Raw genomic sequence first — 15613 nt, 5'->3', positions numbered from 1 at the left:
CACTCTAAAAGCAAGAAATCGCGCTGTTGAGAGCATCGTGTCGGTGAGCGAGGAGGCTTTGCCAAAGGACCACAGGGAAGCCAGAACATCAGCAGTCTGAGAAAGAATACCACGATCTTCGAAGTGGCCTTAAGAAGACTGTACGGTAAAGTAAGAGGAATTGCTACAAGCAATTGTGTCTTGGTTGTAATGAACAAGATTCGTGCCCGCGACCCTTGTTCAAAATAATCGCAATCCTTTTTCCACAACAGGAAGAAAGTGGACCTCATCCAATGGTTCAACAGGACGTCTTCATAATCCCCGAGGTAAATGAAGAGGAACTACGGGAGATCTGTGGCCGAATTGAAGACAATAAGGCTCCGGGATTGGACGGGATTCCGAACAACAAAGTTGGCTGCTAAAATCAGACCCGCATGATTCATAAGTACATTTGAATCATGCATGGTTGAAGGAGTGTTTCTCGCTCAGTGGAAAAGGCAGAGGTTGATTCTGCTACCGAAACCCCAAAAACCTCCTGGCGCACCCTTTTCATATCGCCTTATCTGTCTGTTATACACTACGGGGAAGATGTTGGAGAGCATGATATACAACTGGCTGCTTCCGTTCGCCGAGCTAGCGGGTGGTCTATCGGAGCATGCAAGGGACTCATCTACTCGGGGTTAGTGAATGGACTTGACAGTGATGTTATGCCGTCACGTTAATCACCCCCCTGCCTCCGATGCCACGAGGCAGATTCATCCACTCCACAGAATTTGGATATAGTAGTCCGTATCCGCCGCTAGACGTTTTCCAGATCGGTTTTCGTTCACGGCAATATTCCGAATGCATAAGCCAGTGAAAAGCTAGCGAATACATTAAATTCTTCTCCGGCAGATCCGATTTCACTCATCGCAGAAATTTGGACAGCAGAGCATCCTTCAGATCGCCAACTTGAGTATGGATTCCGTGCAGAATTCCTAGGTATTTGTAAAAGTCTGCCTCGGCCATAGCTTCGATATGCGGAGTGCTATGTCCGGCATGCAGCTCTTGATGACCTTTGCGGATGGCTTGGATTCCACACTTGTCTAATCCAAACTCCATCCGAATATCACTGCTACACATATCCACTATTCGCAGCAGACTTCTAAGAATACAGCTTGATGGCATCTTAGCACATCAAGTGTGTCAGCTCGCGCTTTGCATGTAGGCCATTTTTAATTGCAAAACCATACCCTCTCGCATCATTCAATAGCCATAAAAGGGGGTTCAGTGCCATGCAAAACCAAAGGGAACTCAAAGAATCCCCCTGGAAAATGCCTGTCCGTATATGGATAGGCTCTGAGGTATTGGCACTCTCAGACGAAGGCACTGATAAGGTGGTATGCCACCCTTCCATGACTGTCGCCAACAATTTTATTAGTTTCCGATCAATGCGATACAGATGTAGCACATCGATTAGCCAGGTATGCCCGTCCCGCATACCAAGCCTTGGCATAATCTATATATCAACTAAAGAGGTTTCTTTGGCCTCTAATTGCTGCTAGTCCTGCAACTACCGAGTCTATAATGAGCTACTCTTTCCAACCCCTTGAGCCAACTCGGCAGCCCTTCTGCTCTTCGGATAGAATGTTGTTGGCCTCGAGGTGCGCATTGACCCTTCCACTAATGATGAACCTTATGAATTTGTAGAGGGTTGGTAAGCAAGTAATCGTAAAGTCCACCCCAATACTCTTTCGCTTTGGTCACCGAAAGCTGGCCGGTCTGGGATGTTGGGATTCGACAGAAAGTTTCTTCTTTAGTGTGTCCAGAATTTATATACCCTCTGCGCTTTATTTTTCATCCGTCTGCTGGCATTGCCAGTGCTGATTTGAGTCAGCCTTAGTGAGTCACGCTGCAAGTAATGGAAGGGTTCTGATCTGTGATTCGCTATACAGTTACGTGTATGTACTACCACAAAGGACGGTAAGATGTTGCTCCTGCCCCGCCGTTATTTTGTAGTAGGAGCGGATGATAAAGAGGGTCATTTCCTCAGTCCACTTCATCCGCTGCCTTGCGAACCTTGCCGGTTGCTCGTACCGGACCTTAAGCTCCTCCGTCTTCTCATTTTTGGATTTGCATTTTATACCTAACTGCCAGGCGTGGTGATTGCTTTCTTAGTGAGTAGTTCGCAAGACCACAAAGCCTCTGCACTTTCTTTACCTACCCCCTGACACACTGCGATGGCGTACCACCATTCAGACTGAAGCTAACCATCCATCCTCCTTTCACATCTCAGCTTGGGACCGGATACAACGAAGTTTAGCGCCCAATGTGGGGCAAAGTAATAATTATTATTATTGCTTCATCAAGTAGGATCCCTTATATACCAGACAAAATGTTCTCTGCCTTAAAGGTAAGATAATTCGACAAACTAATAAATCCTTAATCACTAGGAGCGCGTATTAAGCCTGCCAGATAAAAGACATACCTTATAATATCCTCAAAATTAAAAGCACGGAGCTTCCAACGTGATAATGAAAAGCCAGTATCATTGTATGCAGGATTTAAGCATATTATACTCCAAAAAAATCATCGCGTATAAAACCAGTAAACCCTTAATTTAATAAACTTTATTGGAAAACTTCCCAATAGCAGTTTTTCACTCCTAAATCCTCGGTGCCTAATGCAATGTATGAAAAACTGCTCTGATTTAACATCAAGCCACTGTGTAATAATATCCCGCCCGAAAAGGATTTTCTTCCCGTTCCTCATAGTATCGACCATTAGGTTCGTACTTGCGAATATATTGTAGAAAATCGAATGCTCATTTAAATGTGAAGCTCAACCGTTTTGGCTCTACGCCAATTTTTCACAATTGCAAAGGATATTAGCGTATTTAATGTATAATTTGAATTCAGGGGAGACTGTACGTACTACCCACTTCGTGGAAGTATCTATATATATATTTCTGGCACATATGCACGTTCAACATTTTTAGTTGGTCAGAATGTCTTGCTTTTTACGGTTTTGTGTTAAACAAATCATTAGAATCGGTTTACTGTCTGTCTGTCCTGTCTTTTATTGTGGAGGTGGAAATCTTCAAAAGACATTGGTCTTGACACATCAGTGTGTTTGATTTTTACCTACTAAAAGCACCCCCGACTCCCTCCCTGTCCCGCGAAACCACCATAAGATAGTACATCACGGGACGGTGTCAGCTCACTCTAGCTTAGTCACTTTTCTTCTATACGCGGCGTACGTGACCGCTCTTTTCTCATCTCCCCTGCCTTTCGCAGTTTGTTTTGAATAGAGAATGAATGGAGTTGACCGCATCCCAATTCTCTTGATGTGCTGCCATTTTCGGCACCAGATTTTCTGGTACCAGCGCCTCTCCTAGAGTCTCCTCTAGATTCCTCCTTTCTTCCACAAACCACGGACAGTGGGGGAATATATGCTTTGGGTCTTCTGGAACTCCATCGCAATTTGGAGAGTCGGTTGAGGTCCCCAATTTAAACCTGTGGAGATATTGGCGATATCCTCCGTGCCCCGTGAGAAACTGATTATAATTAGATTATAATTAATCTTACCGTGTCGTCTCTCCAACCACTCCTTGATGACAGAAATGTGCCTGTGAGACCACCGATCCTTTCCCAAGCGTTCCCACTGCTCTTGCCATCTATTTATTGAACTCTCCCTCTCAGCGTTCTTCGTCTGCGTTGAGGGAGAGATTGGCTTCGCATTGTATATGTTCACCATTTCATCTGCCAAGATATCAATCGGCTTCATTCCAGAGATGACGAATGCTGCATCATCTGAGACATTCCTGAAGGCAGAGCATATCCTCAGGGCTGTCCTCCTGTAGACTGCACTCAGTTTGTTAGCGTTAACTGGCATCCGTAACGCCTCCCTCCGAACTGGGGTCATATAAAGCATGATTGAGATGCCTAGAGGTATACCTGGCCCTCCCACGTTCGACATCATTCTTTTCAGGGCCATATTTGCAGTAGATGGTTTGTCGCAAACATACTGCACGTGTTGCCTATAACTGAGCTTCCAGTCAATCACCACCTCCAAGTATCTGATGGTCGGTTTGGAAGTGATGATATGATTCCCGATTCTAATACAGGCGTAATTTCTCTTCCGGCGCTTAGTGATGAGGACCGTTTTTATTTTTTTCCTCCGCAAGTGTCAGACCAAAGCTCTCTAGCCAACTTTTAACAGCACGGATTGCCTCGCCTGAGTATAACTCAGCATCTTCGAGATACTTTGCGACAACAACCAGCGCTATGTCGTCGGCGTAACCCACCGTGGCTTTCTGCGAAATTAATTTATTAATTAATTAAGTACATCGTTGTACATGATGTTCCACAGTAGTGGGCCCTGCGGGACACTCGCGGAAGCAACGTACTCCAAGGGTTCATCATCGATGTCATACCAGGGCCTCCTTTAAATAACTATCAACTATAACTATCTCACTGCTATAGGCAGGAATACCAACTTTCGCTAGGGATTTGCGTATTAGATTCCAATTGGGCGAAATGAATGCATTTTTCACGTCCAGGGTTACTACCACGCAATAATTGAGGGTACTACCCTTTCCGTGAATTGCATCTGCGGCCAAGCCAGTAACCAATTTGATAACATCAATGGTTGATCTGGCTTTACGGGGTCCATACACTACGATCTGAAAAGCCGCCTTGTCTCTCAACAACAAGGAGTAATCTACTATAGATTACCCGCTCTAACATTTTCCCCACAATGTCCAAAAAACTTATGGGTCTGTATGAAGATAGTTGACCTGGAGGTTTACCAGCCTTAGGCAAAAGTACCAACTTCTGCCGCTGGAAATATCCCCTCGAACATGCATACTTCGAAGAACTCAGCAAACATGTCCGGTATGGATTTTACGGAAAACTTAAAGGTCTTATTCGGTACTCCGTCCAGGTCCGGCGCTTTATTGTCTCCTATTCTACCGCAGATCCCCAGCAACTCGTCTCTGGTGACTGGAGGAATTACCGTCATATTCAGAGGTGGTTGGAGTATGTCGGTGCGCTCCTCTTGCTGGGGAATAACTGAATGATTTTCAGCAAGAGGGTAGAAGATGTGATCTATGGAGATGAACGGCCTCTGAATCGTCCCATCATGATTCAACAAGCACTGCCCCACGGGTTTACGTCCGCTTCTGAGCAGAGCTCCCTAAAGCATTTCCTCTTGCTTTGCTGTATGCCAAGCTTGAGAGTTTTGTGGGCTACTTTATAGATGCACTCTTTTTGCCCCTGATTGACTCTACCAACCGCTCTCTGAGCCGCTCTTCTGGCTCGGTGGCAAGCTGATCGAAGGCTGGCCAGTTCACCATTCCATCAGTAGTTTGGTCTTCGACTGAGGAATGAACACCTCCTAGGCATGGACGCGTGACATGCTTTGGCTATGCATTGGGCCACAAGGACGGCTCTTTCCGTAGGAACGCCTGCTTTATCAAGTTGATCTAACCACACCTCTATGAAGGTCTGCTCATCCAAAGCTTTTGCAGACCAGCCTGTAATCTTTCTCGGTTTCGGGCATAATGCGTCTTTGCCCTGTAGCTCGATACATACTTCAAAGAAGATAACTTGGCGATCGCTGTGGGTGTAGCGTTCGCTGCGCTGAGGCACCAGGACTTACCACGCGTCCGCGCAGGGCTGACAATAGATCAGGTCTACAACCGAGCCTAACCCCCCTTTCTGAAAAGTATTTACAGCAACTTCGTTAGCCAAAAATAGGTCGATCTGCACAAAAGCTTCTAATAAAATGCGCCCCTTGCGCCCATGCGTTGAAATTACCAGCAACCATCTTTGGACTTCGTCCCTTTGTGTCGAGAACAAAATTATCAAGTATTTCATCGAATTTAGACAGTGTCAAACTTGGTGGGACGTAGCAGCTGTATACATATACACGACTTATTTTCGCCCACACAAAGCCACTGGCTACCTGACTTGCAGTACATTGTATGGCCTGTCGACCGCAAGACCATATCGTCGCTTCACCAGTCGAATCTGTAACCCATATGCCATCGTGACGGTTTCTATATAATTCACTTATGATGGCGATTTCCATCTTAGATTCGGACGTGGTCCGCTCAAGTACCTCATTTTCTCATTGCCGTCAACGCCTTCCTGAATTCGGGACATTTACCACTTCCGGCAATACGCCGGTCATCCTGTCCCTCCTTTACTTCAGCCAATAGGCATTTGGGGTCCCTATTGCACTCCCTGGCAATATGGCCTTTCTCACTTGTTCTGTATCGATCGGATCAATCAAAGCCGCTGATGCATGCCTTCGCGAAGTGCCCAAAAATGAAGCATTTAAAACACTTCTTTAGTGAAGTCTGTTCTCTTAGACGGCAGACTATCTATCCAATCCGAATATCTCCGGCCGCCAACAACATCTGCACTGTCTCCGCTGGTACTCGTATAGTGGCCGTTTGAATACCGCCATAGGCTTTTCGTAAACCACAACAGACTCCTCGGTAAGTTCTTCATACTTGAATTGCTCCTTTCGATATCAGTTCATCGAAATCCTTACATTGTATGCAGATCTTATGTTTTTGGGCACGCACTGCGGCATTCTCCCCAGGTAAGTTTTCAACTTGACTACGAAAGTCATCAGCTTTGCCTAAGCTGGATCTTTTCAGCTCGAACATGAGATCCCCTTTCTGGGTTCTTCGGATTCTGTTCACATATCCGCTCAAATCCTTTAGATCGGAATCAGCTTTGACCTTTCTGAGTACCTCCGCGTGGGACAGATTGCCCTTACTGGAGATAATAATCGCATCTGGACCAGTTTACACTTTTGCTTTTCCTTTCGCTATTTTGCTGGTAACTTTAGTCCATCCATTGTTTTCGTTCGTCTTGGGCTTTGCAATGCTGGTTGAGTTTCCTACATTCACTATACACTTTCCTCCCTGTGAGCTGTTGGTGCTGGTTTTCTGAATGTCCTGTCCGCCTTTTTTCTCTTAGGCGCCTGCTGATTATTTAGAGGGTCCCCCTCTTTTTCGGGTACTCGTTTATTTCGCCGTGGTTCGATGGCAGTACGGTAAGGCATCACTTGGGTCACTTGTGACACTGTTAGCACAGCAAGGTTCGGCGTATCTTCAGTATTCTTTTCCTCCATCTGCGATCTATTATAGAGGACTCTAATAGCCCTCACCATATTCTTTATGCCTTGGTGCACGTTGTGCTTGTCCTTGATAAACTCAGACAGCTCAACTATTTTTGCCCCAAGCTGGGTGAAAGGTAATTCCTCTGGATTGGGACTCTCCTGTCTATGAGCCCCAACAGGGTTACTCCTTTTATACGCTCCTTCACTTTTGACGTTTATTGACCTTGCCTGAACAGATGCGGTGGGTGTTATCACAGTTTTAGTTGTCCAACGATCTGCCTTCAGTTCATCTTTGTTTAGTTTTGTTACCGGTGTTCTCGGTAAGGTCGTACTTCGCTGGAACACCTCTTTCTCCAGATACAAAACACTTCTAGCATTATATGCCAAGGCGGCTAAGTCGTCCACCACCAAGGTACAGGTCGAGGGATATCGACGACCGGGAGCCCGTTTGCTCACTCCCAAAAGCCGCCGGTACTGGGGTACCGAGCCCCTGCACCGTAAGTTTCCTCCTTCTCTAGTCTTCTATGGTGGTTTTATGTTCTCGGTATCCTCCCCATAGCCATTTTGGTCCACACAACCTGGCTGTCTGTCTGTTTGTCTGTCCATCACACACATTTTTCTCGGAGGTATTCTCACATAATATATGCATATATTATGTCCTAGGTACTAATAGGACAAATGCACATTCAAATCGCTCTATAAAAGAAATACTCAAAACCTTTCATACCTGAAGAGTCCAGCTTCCAGTTTCCCGACTTGTTATTTATTTGTCAGACCTTCCTTTATTCTTCGCATGGCGGAGAGGTGTTTCTCTAAAGCTTGAGTGCAATTTAAAAAGTCAGACTTAAACGTTTAAAAAGTTCGCCCCAGTTAGTTGCAATTTCAATAATTCAAGTTTTGCATTATTTTGTAAGAAGGTTTGAGTGTCATCATTTGTACGACTCCCAAACTCATTTGAAACTTTCTTTCATGAACTTTTTTTTGTAATACCTCATCGTACGTATGTTCATAAAACAAAGAGAGAGCATTTCAACCCCATCTAGATTTCCACATTGACTACACCTTTTTCAATGCACAGTTGAAACCGTTGCCATCCCCTCCTCTTCCTGTCTACCGTAATTCATAGAATAAGAACACAGCATTCCGTATTCACATGTTTCTTGAATAGAACCCAAGAAACGACTATAAACAGATATAATTTTCATGAAAATAGAATAAAATCCTCTGCATTCATTTTTATTATGACACTAAGAGCATTTGAAACATCAGAGACCTCCTGAAAGCTGGAAGAAAAGAATTTATTGCATGCTGTAGTCTATGCAAAAAAACATATGTACTCCTATGATCCCGTTAAAATAGTCCTGCTGTATGATGCTGTTTTCCATTTACAGGGAAATATACATGCGTGGCGGAAAATGAAAATGGTGCCGTTGAAGCAATTGCAGATATAATCGTCGAGAGCTCCTGGGGGCCACCACGTCTCATCGTCGAACCTTATAATATGGATGTACTTCCGGATACTACAATCGAGATTCCTTGCCGGGGAGAAGGAGATCCTGCACCACAGGTAGGGAAGATTTTATTGCATCCCGTGTAGGAAAAAACTTAGTGAATCCACGTCCAATGAGATGGTTACGAGTATATGGAAATTAGAGTTTTCAACATAGGAATACCCATACCTATGCTAGTCTGCGATTCAACAGAATGTAAAAGCACGTTGAAGTGGAAAATTATGCATAATAACCCGAATTTTGACTTCGTTGACAGGATTCATATTTTCCATAAGATAGAAATTGAAATTTTATCAAATCTTTCTCATTTAGCGAAGATTCTTCGTAGGAATTATATATTCAATACCAATCAATTATTGAGAGATCAGCTAATTTTACTATTAATCAATTTGTTCGGAAGCATCTTCTTTTTCTTCAGCCTTTGTCCCGTTCACAAGCAGGGAAGGCTCGTCGTGATCGGTTTCGCCATTTAGCTTTATCGAATGCCTGATCTGGGTATAATCTCAAGGCTTTTAAATCCCCATCCAGCCTATCAAGCCACTGTTGTTTTGGACGGCCTTTTGGTCGTCTACCACCGACTTCGATGTTCAGACCAATCTTGGCAAGTAAATTCTCGTTGGCACGAATTGCATGACCATACCATCTAAGACGCCTCTCTCGCAACTTTTCCACGATCGGTGCAACCCCATAACGATCGCGGATATCCTCATTTCGGATGTGATCAAAACGTGTCACGCCACTAGTCCAACGCAACATCTTCATCTACATTACCGCAAGACGCCGTTCATTGTCTTTTATGGTCGGCCAACACTCAGAACCATAGAGAGCGACTGAACGGGCGACATTACGGTAAATTTTAGATTTGAGACGTCGATCACAAGAACACCAGTAGTGGAACCCCACTACATCCAGGTTGCGTTAATGTGTGAAGCAATTTCATAATGCAGTTCTCCATTGGCTGATAGCGTTGACCCGAGATATTTAAATCGCTCAGAGTTTGACAGATCACTGCCGCTGACAATGATTGTGCCTGTTTCATGGGGATCGGTCGTCAAAAATTCAGTTTTGTTTAGATTTAATCTGAGACCGTGTTGCATGAGACGATCATTCCATTTTTGGACAAACTTGTCAACTGCTCGAGATCATTTTTGCTATTAGACGCTAGGAAAACATCATCTGCATAAAACATTGTGTAGGGCACTGGTCGTTGGATATCCCGTGTGACAATGTCCATAACAAGAACAGAGAGGAGTGGTGAGAGGGCGCTTCCTTGATGAACACCAACAGAGACACGACGCGGTTTTGATACACCCGCCATACTTCGAACTTTACTTTTCGGATCGTGGTAGAGCAATTGAACCCAGCGCACGAATTCCTCTGGCACTAAGTTTTCTCGTAGAGCATACCAGATGAGTTCGTGTGGCACACGGCCAAACGCTTTCTCTAGATCCAGAAATGCAATGTAAAGAGGGCGACGTTTCCCACGGTGTTTCTCCATGAGTAATCGCGCTGTGTGTATTGCGTCAGTAGTTCCGCAACTTTGGACAAATGCGGCTTGATTCACGGTTATTTCAACAATTTCGCGAATACGGTTGTCAAGAATGCGTTCAAACCCGGATCGGAAGGTAATTTGAACATTCTGCTGGACTACCTTTCTTTTTCCATATTTGAACAGTAGTACTTTCTTGCCAGTCAGATGGTGTTCTTCCTTCTGGCAAAAAAGTACCACTGTTCCATGATCGCCTATATATGTATGGTTGCCATCCACCCATTGGTAGGGTATAACGCGTCAACCAAACTAACGCGGCATTGTTTACGGTTCGCTGAAATGCACTTCAATTAACCCCAGGTCTTCTCAAGACTCCCGTACTCCTCCTCTTCCACTCTAGGCAAGTTTTCTTGGAACGACTCAATTATTGGTCATCTTGGCAGAGCCGGTTCCACTGCGTGACGTAGCCAGCAATGGAACTGTTGTTCCTCCTTAATGTTTGATCTATGCAGCGCCATTTCCGTCTCCCGATCACATTGATCGCTGCACCGACCAAGTTCATCGTTTGAAATAGTATCAGGCCAGCATACTTCGATGGTAAACTTGGCGCTGCCACCGTTGCCAAAAACGACGCTTCCTAGATATACAAATTGATCAACATAGATAAGAAGAGTACGATGACCTGTCAGACTGAAAACCTTCATGTTGTTGGTGTTTATCATCAGTGCAACTGCACTTGCCCTTCTGTGCCAAATCCGGAGCCATTTGGCCAAGGTCTATAACCCGGTGAGAGAGAAAATAGATGTCATCAGTGTAGTTAAGCTGTTGGAAGAAAATTGTCTTAGCGCATTGAACTCCTCCACGTCCGCCGAATGAGGCAACACGAAGAACGTTACCATTAACAAGGAGAAATAATATCGGTGACAAGATGCAACCCTGGCGGACTTGGCTTTTGACCTCACATTTCTCTCAAATTTTATCTCGAAGCAAGCCGCCTCATTTTCCGCCATCATATGTCGCTGTTTATTTCTCTAGAATGTACCTTCTGCGTAGACTACGCCAGATACATTCCCTACACCCTGTAGAAGACACTGCTCCAAAATAAAACGGGAAGTGGCAAATTACCAGGCTGGAATGGGGAAATTTCAAGACTAAAGAAAGGGTTCAACAGGACTGGAAGAAAACCGCAAAAGGCTAGAAATACAGCCAACTCGGATGAGAGCCTGAGGAGTTCAAACTCCGCCGCAAAGCCTATAAAGACGAGCTGAGAAAATCCAGATTAGAAAGTTGGAGAAAGTTCGCTACTGCAGTAGGAAACGGAAATCCCTGGGGATTTCCTAAAAGTCTGCGCTGGAAAGGCTGCAGAGCGAGGAACCGCTCATCTCTCTCAAAGTTGGGGAAGAATCCACAAGAAAACGCGGTGAATCAACGTATTCTTAGGGACTCAATCAGGAAGCTGAGAGGCCGTCCGAAATTGCAGAGCTGGAAGCTGCAGCCAACCAATTTCGGAATGGTAAGGCACCAGGGACCGCTCAAATCGATGTGAAAACTCTTAAAAGAGCGGTCGATGCGATTCCACACGTTTTCCCTGCAATATGGAAAGTGAGATCGATTCGAGCCATATATAAGGAGGAGGGAAAGGACAGTGCAAAGGTGAAGTCAAACAAGCCAATACGCTTGCTCCCGATGGCTGGAAAATTGCTGGAAAGGCTCATCCTTAACAGGCTGAAATCATTTCTTAACGGTGGACCTAAAGTTTCAAAGCGACAGTTAAGATTCCGTACAGGGAAGGGTACCGAGGATGCAATATACGAAGTGGTGATTATTGTGAGAACCAGGCAAAAGCCCTATGTGCCTGCAATCGCCTTTGACATTGAAGGAGTCTTCGAACATCTTTGCTGGCCAGCGATATTTAAAGAGCTGAAAAGAACCTGCGCTCTATTGGCTCATCTTCAGCTATCTCCGCGACCGCATTATAGCTATAGGAGGCAATTTCGAGAGGCAAGAAAAAAGAGTTAGGCTGCCCTCCGGGTCCCACACTTGGGCCGAGTTTGTGGTATCTTGTCTTTGACCAATTAGTCATCAAGCTGTCCGGTATATCGGATCAAATTACTCTGGTTGCCTACGCAGATAACATTATCATCCTCGTCGGAGGTAGAAGTTGGAGTGAAATTGAAAACCTTGCCCGGAACGCCACAAACAATATTACCTCGTGGTGCAGCGATGTCACGCTTAAACAATCAGCGAAACTCAGGCAATCGTCCTGAAAGGGAAATTGCCCAGGAGGTACGGCTCAGGTACTCCGTCGGCAGCGTGCAGTAGATACAGACTCCATGCTCGAAAATGATCGGTGGGTTGTTTATGTGGTCAATGCAGGAGGATCCAGAGCGAAAACCAAACTGGTCTCCGTCGAATAAGGTTTCGAGATGTTGGAAGAACCATAAAAAGTCAAAGGGCAGACGACATTGCGATAAATTTTAGATTTTAAACTTTCGTTGATAGGTCGATCACAAAAAGTTGTGGAACGCCGCTTTATCCAGGTTGTGCTAATGCGTGAAACAATTTCGTATCGCAGTTCTCCATTGGCTGATAAAGAAATTTGAATCGCTCAGTTCTGAGTAGATCACTCCCGCTGACAGTGATTGTGCCTGCTTCATGAGGATCAGACGTGGTCAGGTGAGAGGTCATCGACATCACGGTGGCATCCCCTTACATTGCGGTCGGAGAGTATCAAATGATATCACCTTCCCAGATCACAGAGGCCTTGATTTCGTAATGAGCATGGATCCACCTCCACCCACTCCAATTCGGAACCCGCGGAAAACAGATTGGGCGACGTATACAACAGAAATAAGCGCCCGAGTCACGATTCCCTGGGAAACGCATTAAATCTATTACTGGAATTGAGAAGATAGCCCCACCTTTCCCCAGCTTTCCAAGAAAGCTGTCCACTCAAGATGCCAAAGAAGGATAGAACACCACGATGGAACTCGAATTTGGCTAAACAGAGGGGAACGACAAGGATACTCCTCAATCGTGCTCTGAAGTCTGATTCAGCCGCTGGCTAGAATTGTTATAAAGAGGCAGAGAAAGCTCTAAAGCGCATAAAGTCGGCTAAACGACAATCATGGAGACGTTTTTGCGAAAAAGCTAACTCTCTTGAGGCAACCTCAAAGCTGAAGCAGATTCTAGTTAAAGTAGGTAGTGAGAAACTGGGTTATTGACATTTACAGAACGAGAGATACACAGAAAGCGATGAAGCAACGGCAAACTATTTGATTGGAGTGCACGTCCCAGGGGCCGATCGGTGCACACTATCCTCAACGGAGAGACTGGAATCTGGCATCCAAAATAGTATCACAGTAAAATGGGCATTTAACTCGTTTCATAGATACAAGTCTGCAGGTCCAGATGGTATCATTCCTGCGCTAATAATAAAGGGAGGATGCCCTGGATCTACATATTCGGAATATATATCGCGCATCCCTAGCACACGCTTATATTCCAATTAACTGGCGTGATATGAAGGTGTTATTCATTCCCAAACCGGGGAAACCCACCTACACAGACACAAAAAGCTTGCTACCGATCAGTCTAACGTCTTTTCTACTAAAAGGACAAGAAAGACTAGTAGATCGGTTTATAAGGGATGCACACATTCCTTAGTGGCCACTTCACCATAGGCAACACGCCTACCAGAAAGGCAAATCCACGGAGACAGCACTCCATGAACTCACGGCAAAAATTGAAAAGGCGATGTTCGAAAAAGAATACGCCGTAGGTGCATTCATGGACATCGAAGGTGCCTTCAATTATGCCTCATTTGCGGCAATTTGTGATGCGGCAAGACAGCATGGAATCGAACCGCTGCTAATCAGTTGGATCCTTCACATGCTAGAGTGGAGAAAAATCCACATATCGGTCGGCCAGAAGTCTATTGAAGCAGGATGTCTTAGGGAATGCCTACAGGGAGGGGTCCTCTCTCCATTGTTATGGCTCTTGGTAATGAATACCCTGCTGTGACTCCTGTCGGACAAAAAAAGTCTTCGCGCAGTCATTTGCGGACGACCTGGCCGTAATAATTACCAGCAAGTTTGCGGACACAGTATGTGATCTCTTGAATGCAACTCTGCATGAAATCCACAGTTGGTGCCTCCGCAATGGACTCACGGTCAATGCTAGAAGGACTGGACTAGCTACGTTAACTAAGAACGTCAAGGGGGGGCAGCTATACGCTACCCGCAGGAGCGGAAATCCAGCTGACACAGACAGTCAAGTATTTAGGAGTAGATTTGGACTCCAAGTTAACGTGGAAGCACCATATCCAGGAACAATATTAGAAATCCTGTAGATTACTCTGGTGCTATAGGAATGCGATAGACCTGGGGACTTTCACCAAAACGGATACGCTGGATGTATACATCCATAATAAAACCCATTTTGGGCTGGTGGCTAACAGCAGGAAGCAGATTCAGAGGTTTGGTTGCCTAAGTATTACTGGAGCAATCCTAAATCTACCGCCGATTCACTTGGAGGTGAAACGGAAAGCCGCCAATGACGCATATAGACCCGATACCATTCGAGCATGCAAAATGTCTGCGACAAAAATGGAGGGGTCGCACCATTCAATTTTTTTTCTATATTTGGGTGGCATTATCAGCACTAAACAGCAATGCCATATCAAGCCAGTTGGTGTGGACTTGTCATCAGGTGCTGCTGAAACTTGGCCGACTGAACGAAACATTCCTGATGTGGGTGGGTGGGTAGTACTCTAACATCCCTGGTAAAGAGGAGGTTGACAGACTGACTCGCCGAGGGTCTGGATCCACAATGGTGGGGACAGAACCACTGTCAAGTCTACTCTGAAGGATGAAATTGCAAGGATTCACGCAGCCGAGTGGAGAAATTTGGACTCTTGCCGGCAGGCGAAAATCCTTGTGAAAGAACCTAGGGTCACTAGAGCGGCATTTTTGTTGTCCCTTAAGAAGTGGGACATGAAAACCCTAGTAGGGGTTTTAGCGGGACGATGTTCCTTAAACTACTATATGGAAAAGATTGGGATGGTGGTTTCGGCTATGTGCAGCCAATGTGAGGAGAAGGAGGAGACGGCCCTGCACTTTTTATGCAGCTGTCCGGCCTACTCACATCTCAGACGAAGACACCTTGGCAAGGTTTTCTTCAATTAAAAATCTGCACACTCTCTACCTCTGGAGAATGTTCTCAAATTCGCTAAAGTCTGCGAAGGCTGTAGGTGGGAAACCATTGAATAGGCGATTTACGGGGATAGTACAATGGCCTGAGTGCTCGGAGCTGCGGCTCCCCCCAGTAAACTAAACTAACTAACATTTTGACGGAGGAGTTTCAACACAGAAGCGATATGATAGGATCCGGTAGATATTCATCGGAAATATGCGTATAACTTTATGTGTATGTTTTTACGAGTGCATTTTTATGTATATCTAAATATTATAATATAAAGACCGTCAGCCTCTCAAGCATTTGTTGCCTCTTAAAAGTT

The 15613-nt window shown here is 45.2% G+C and overlaps 1 protein-coding gene across 3 annotated transcripts in view; it reads left to right on the top strand.

Moving 5' to 3' along the window:
- LOC119647734 (peroxidasin) overlaps positions 1–15613 on the top strand; it is a 215687-nt gene that overhangs the window by 179276 nt on the left and 20798 nt on the right. For all 3 annotated transcript variants that reach the window (XM_038048843.1, XM_038048841.1, XM_038048842.1), the window contains exon 8: positions 8487–8662. In XM_038048843.1, coding sequence (XP_037904771.1) covers positions 8487–8662 — 176 coding nt within the window. The remainder of the gene's footprint in view (positions 1–8486; positions 8663–15613) is intronic.

This window comes from Hermetia illucens, chromosome 2 (assembly GCF_905115235.1).
Source record: "Hermetia illucens chromosome 2, iHerIll2.2.curated.20191125, whole genome shotgun sequence".
Taxonomy (NCBI): domain Eukaryota; kingdom Metazoa; phylum Arthropoda; class Insecta; order Diptera; family Stratiomyidae; genus Hermetia; species Hermetia illucens.
The sequence above is the reverse complement of the archived record's forward strand: the minus strand, read 5'-3'. Positions and strand labels throughout refer to the sequence as shown.